The sequence below is a fragment of the Gymnoscopelus braueri genome (assembly GCF_963280865.1).
Source record: "Gymnoscopelus braueri genome assembly, chromosome: 7".
Classification (NCBI taxonomy): Eukaryota; Metazoa; Chordata; class Actinopteri; order Myctophiformes; family Myctophidae; genus Gymnoscopelus; species Gymnoscopelus braueri.
Window position 1 is genome coordinate 46,385,843 of NC_137608.1, and position 6,449 is coordinate 46,392,291.

Below are 6,449 nucleotides of genomic sequence, written 5' to 3' on the forward strand. Positions count from 1 at the left end.
CAACATCCACAGAGCCTCTCACTAGACTCTCAGCATCCTTAGAGCCTCTCACTAGCCTCTCAGCATCCTTAGAGCCTCTCACTAGCCTCTCAGCATCCTTAGAGCCCTGCTGCTTGCGGGGCTAAATAATAATATCACACAATCTATCACATTATTAACACAGTAGTAGTAATTTAGCTTTTATATGATACTCAGGGAACCCCACCTTTAAAATGTCCTCATATTGAGGCTCACTCATTAAGTTGGTGCCTCTACTGTTCCCTGCTCCTACAGGCAAGCATTCGGATTTGACATCAGAATTTAGGACAACCCCAAGAGGAGCAAACAACAGACAATGCCATGGGAACAATGCCGTGTTCGACATTTGTTTTTAGTTGAGCAAAAGGTCAATAAAGATTTCGCTCAAATGTCAGTCGTGTTCTGTTTATCATCAAACACCCAACATGCCATCACAACAACATGCAGGCTAGTCCTGTAAATAGCAGCATTATACTTCCATTGACCACTGAAGTGTGGCTCTTGCAAAATCCACCATCCCAAGCAGAGCTAACCTATTTTTTTGCTTATAAATAACAAGAGTAAATAAAGGTAGACAGAGGGAAATAAAGTGTGAAGGCGGGCTAGCTTTTGCAATAAACAAGCCAACGCGCTTCCCTGACAGGTCTAACTGCGGCCTCTTGATAACCTTATCTTGGGACCTGTGTGTCCCAAACAGCGCAGATGAATGGGGTTGCAGATCCACTACTCACTGCACTGTTTGGCTGCGTCTATGCACAGCTGCTCAGCCACGTAGTCCCCGGGTGTGTAGCTGAGGGGGCTACGCTCAGCCCCTCCCTGGCTGCTGTGGTAGAGATGAACCCTCAGGACGGGCGGGGCCGGCTTGGGCCCCTGAGGCTCCTGGTGGTGGGCAGTTCCGTTCTGGTGCACCGGCGGGCACGTGGGAGTTTCTTCTGTGTCCATGGCCGGGATACAGGCCATCGGCGACGTCGGACCTTCGTGCAATTCAAACAAAAAAAAGAGCAGGAATTAAGCCTGACTTACAGTATACTTTGGAGCACTGGAGTCACGCGTCGAAAATAGACCATCTATAACAGTGGTTCTCAAAGGACCCCCAAATTGATATGCATTTGGCCGCTGACCCCCTATCTGAAAATATTTGTGCCAGGGACCCCCAGAAGAGAAGATTTATGTTTGACATTTTTTTTAACGATATTCTTCAAATATTTTCAATAATAGCAGATGTACAAGCTCGAGCTTGTAGATCTGTTATTTTTTAATAGCCAACATATAAATGGATAAAGGGGTTAAAATGATTGTGATGCTATGTCAACTTACTATGTCTTACTTTTGCTGGGGACCCCCTGGAACCCCCCCAAGGACCCCTGGGGGTCCCCGGACCCCACTTTGAGAACCAATGATCTAGCAGCTCACAACGTGTCGCACCGCGCAACAAAGTATGAATTAAGCATAAGGTTGCTGGCTTGTGCCGACAAACCCAAGCACGTCTACTGTAGGACGGAGCGCATTACAGAGCGATGTCTAGTCCCAATTAATTTAATGTTGTGATCATCTATTATCACTGAGTAGGTAAACAAACGGCATTAAAAAAAAAGCTGCAGCACAGAGGGGATCGCTGTCTACATACTATAACAATTGGAAATGTAATTCCCAAATCAGACTACTTGCACCGAGCTGTACTCAGTACAGTCTGAGAGCAATCAAGGGCAACCAGCACTAGTTTCTCTACCCTTGTTTTGCACAGTTGTTTTCTTTATAAGTGAAGGGATGTCACGTCAACAACATACATGCCAAGGTTTGCCAGGTTCCTTGCACACTGGTAAACATACTTAACTCATTAAAACCATTTCAGAATTGTTATTGCTCACTCCACATTTGACCAATCTATCCATACCAGCAAGCTGAATTCAGCCTAATAAAAACTATAGATGTCAAAGGGAAAACTTGAGAGTCCTTGTTATATAAATCTGGTGCTGGCTGGATTTAACTTAAAATAAAAACACACACTGGCAAAACCTCAGCATGCACTGTAGCATAATGTCCCTCAAATCAAAGTAGCATTCCAAATTTCCAATATTTAGACTGGGAGGTGAGATAAATTTAAATTAGGACCACGGTTTGTATTTAAAATGTAAAATGTGTATCTTAATGTCTGTGCACCAACCAGCACAGCCACAGATATATACATTCACCTCCATAACAGTGAAATTTGAGTCTAACAAAATTGTCACATTTTAATCCTCAAATCGTCCACCATTTTACCTTCATGTTTAGTAATTATAGCCTATGTCTTTATTTACTGAAATCAAATATTTTTAATAGAAGCTGAAGTCAAAGAAATGGAGAGATGAGTATTTCAGTGAATTATTTTCCACTTGCACTTCAGGAGGATAAAGAAAAGAGATGCTATTGTCTAGATGGTTTTGCATGGACCTCAATGTACTGGGCTATTTCATTTTGACAAAACTGTAAGAAGTCACTGAGTTTAAAAAGGGTCTAGACAGCTTTAGGCACATACTTTTAAAATATGACAAAACTGTGAGAAGTCACTGAGTTTAAAAGGGTCTAGACAGCTTTAGGCACATACTTTTAAAATATGACAAAACTGTGAGAAGTCACTGAGTTTAAAAGGGTCTAGACAGCTTTAGGCACATACTTTTAAAATATGACAAAACTGTGAGAAGTCACTGAGTTTAAAAAAGGGGCTAGACAGCTTTAGGCACATACTTTTAAAACAACACACACAGTTTGCACACTGTGTTAAGATTAGCAGTGAGTCTGCAAAGGTCAGTCTCTCTGTTGTGTCACGCTGCAAGCATACAACATTTGCATTTAGACTGGATATCGTTATTCCCACAGACTGACAACAGCAACTTGTCCAGATAGAACCAAACTTAACCAGGCCTTGTCACAACAACTGTCTGACTGTAGCCTAAGGATAAAAACACCAAGGATAAGTCCGTGACGTCACAAACAACCAGAAGTAGGTAGCTTGTAAATGTATATGTAAACAAGCATATGTTCAAAATAAGTCATTTGCATTGAGCAAAACGGCCATTATACTGTAAATTCAGTGGTAAATTCGATTATTTGAAAACTTTAGTTACTAGTTACTTTGTAGATTGTCATTACTACAAAACATAAATTAACCACTTTATCCCTATATACTTTGCTTATTTGAAAATGCCATATCTTGTAGATCTGCTATTTTCAAAAGATTTGTATACATTTTGAACACTGAAATAGGACATTCTGCATAATGAGTACTTTCTACTTTAGGTACTTTAAGTACATTTGCCAATACATTTACTCAAGTAATTTTTTTATTCCAGACTTTTACTTGTAACAGCGTGTTTCTACAGTGCATTATTTATTGATACTTGTATACTTAAGTTAAAAAATGTAGTACTTTTTCCACCACTGAATGTGGTACACATAAAAGCATTTCCATAGTATTTTGCTCCACGAATCTACAGCAACTTCCAACAGATGATGACGCATGGTTGTGACGTAAGTGACGAATCCTTCGAATCTTCGTCCTGAGGCTACTACAGCTTCCCTTTTTAGCTTACAGCCTAAAAATATTATCCCCACACAGACACACCCAGCAAAACTGACAATGCACAATACAGCGTTTTCCACTGTGCTTGACCCATGTCAGGTTTAACTGGAGTGTGTGTGACGACAGACACAGCCTGGTGATACTATGCCTTCGTTGATGCAACATAACTTACTTTGCTCGATTAGCTACCCCTGCTAGCTAGCTAGCTAGCTAGTAGCCAGAGAGCTGCAGCTGCAGCCAGTGTGTTGTTGATGAGACTGACAGACAGACAGTCGGGTTAAAGTCCTCCAGTAGATCTCCACAGATCACTTTATTCTTGCTCTTCTTAGTGGTTGTTGAGTTCAACTCCTCGGTGCATCATCGTCGTCATCATTGTTGTTGTTTCCATGCTATTATATACTTCTTTAGCTAACATGCTACATCACCTCCCTGTGACACAGAGACCTGCCCCCTCTGTCTCTGTCTCTGCTCCAGACACACACACACACACAGAGAGAGAGAGAGAGTGTGGTGGAAGAAGTACTCAAATGTTTTACTTAAGTAAAAGTATCAATACTGCAGTGTAGAAATACTTGTTACAAGTGAATTAAATATTTACTTGAGTAAAAGTACTAAAGTATTGGCATCAAAATGTACTTAAAGTACCAAAAGTAGAAAGTGCTCATTGTGCAGAATGTCCCATTTCAAAGTTTTCAAATGTATAAAATGTTAAAAAAAATCTTTTGAAAATAGCAGATCTACAAGCTCAAATGGACGAAATATATATATAGGGCTGAAGTGATTAATGTATGTTTTGTGTTAATAATCAAAATCTGTAAGTTTATAACTAACTAATAACTAAAGCTGTCAAATAATTGTAGTGGAGTAAAAGTATAATAGTTGCCTCTGAGATGTATTGAAGTAGAAGTACTGAAAGTACTGAAAATTGGAAATACTCCAGTAAAGTAAAAATACCTCAAAATTGTACTTAATTACATTACATGAGTAAATGTACTTAGTTACTTTACACACACACACACACACACACACACACACACACACACACACACACACACACACACACACACAAAATGCTATTTCTAGGAGCTGTCTGACTTGGCATTGGCAATCATTGAACTGAAAAACACTGTCCTGTTGCATTGACAAAAACTACTACTTTCCCCCCCTCCTTTACACACCCTCAACTCTTTATTTATGCAACTCTTGAGTGACAGCCAAGTGTAGCAGCTGTCTGTCAACAGGACCGCCTCTCCCACAGCAGCCAGGCCAATTCCAAAGTCTGAATGCCCGGGGCCGGAGATACATGTTTTTGCCTCTGTCTGTCTGTCTATGCGTGAGTCTGGAACATATCTGTTTATTTTTTCTTCCCAAACTGGTCTTATGGTGGCACTATACCAGCCCGCTTTACGTTTTGGCCGATAACATTTGAACCGTAGGTCTTACAATTTATCCAGTTATGCTTAACCAGACTTTCAGATTTAGCATTTTCTTCAAAACACACGTTGTGCTAGCCTACTCCTCCTACATATTTAGTCCCAAACTCACACAAATTGGTACATCATCTCTTAAGTCATGTGATAAAGATGTATCATACTGGTTTTACATTTTTGCATCCTTTCACACTAGGAGCGAAAGCCACCACAATTTGAGACTTGCATTGACCTGACCTGCGACCCAGTAATGCACATCATGCAGCCAGGTCATTTTTTCAGGCCTTCTCTGTCTGTTCTACCATCATGCTGTCAGGAGCTGATAAGGAGATGGAGGACATAAGATAACCAACCACTGAGAGGGAAACAAGGTCAGGTCTGAACAGACTTGTGAGTAAATGAGCACAGGTTCAAGTTTACTCACTCATGCCAAAATACTGAACAAGAGAGCATTGTGTCCTCAACTAGTGTAAGTAGTAAGTAAGTACATTTTATTTATAAAGCACCTTTCGAAACAATGTTACAAAGTGCTGTACAATGGACAACAATATAAACAATCAAGTAAAAACAAGTTAAAACAAGGCACATGAGAGCAATAGCACAACAAGAAGTAAAGCAAAAACATTGACCTGCAAGTGGGTCAGGTAAAAACTTCATAAGACAAAATGCTTATGAAACAAATGTGTTTTGAACAAGTTCTTGAAACCGTCAACTGCTTCAGCATTTTTTATCGCCAAGGGTAGAGCGTTCCACAGTGTAGGAGCAACCACTGCAACCACTTTGAGTTTGGTCGCGGGTATTCCAGAAGGCCTTTGTCAGAGGTATCTGTAGAGATCTCACATTGGGCTTTGAGTGCAGTAAGTCTGTGATATAAAGTGGGGCCAGCCCATGTAATGCTTTATAGGTTATTAAAAGGATTTTAAAATCAATTCTGGACTTCATGGGCAGCCAGTGAAGTGCAGCCAACACCGGTGTTATGTGCTCTGTTGGTGAGAATTCTGGCTGCGGCATTCTGTACTAGTTGTAGTCGATGAATAGAGGAACGGCTTAGGGTAGTATAGAGTCAGTGCCATCATTTATGCCAACTGTGTTGTGATCTTTGATAGTCCTTGTGTTTTTATTTTAAATATTAATAGTTAAAGACGGGGTGCCGTGATTTTCAGTGATTCCCCCCCCCCCCTAAAACTTAATCATCAGGTATTTTTTTCAAAAAAGTGTACAGAAATGGTTAAAATTATGTTTTTATGTGGACACGCCTCCAGTTCATTAAGTATACCTGGTTCTCACCTTAGCGCCTCCTCCACCACCTTAGCACCACCCACCTATAGTCGCTCCTCCTCTTCATGCCCACACCTGTTGTGTTATGATAATGAGGGGGAGGGTATATTTTTACTATGTCACTAAAGGGCTGTTTTTCTATTGGCACGTTTGACCCTCAA

The 6,449-nt window shown here is 40.6% G+C and overlaps 1 protein-coding gene across 1 annotated transcript in view; it reads right to left on the reverse strand.

Annotated features, from left to right (window-relative positions):
- Positions 1-4,022, reverse strand: part of jak2b (Janus kinase 2b) — a 28,735-nt gene extending 24,713 nt beyond the window's left edge. The window contains exons 1-2 of the mRNA XM_080433852.1: positions 3,753-4,022; positions 750-992 (exon numbers count right to left, since the gene is read on the reverse strand). Coding sequence (XP_080289978.1) covers positions 750-978 — 229 coding nt within the window. The 5' untranslated portion in view covers positions 979-992; positions 3,753-4,022. The remainder of the gene's footprint in view (positions 1-749; positions 993-3,752) is intronic.
- Positions 4,023-6,449: the final 2,427 nt, after the last annotated feature.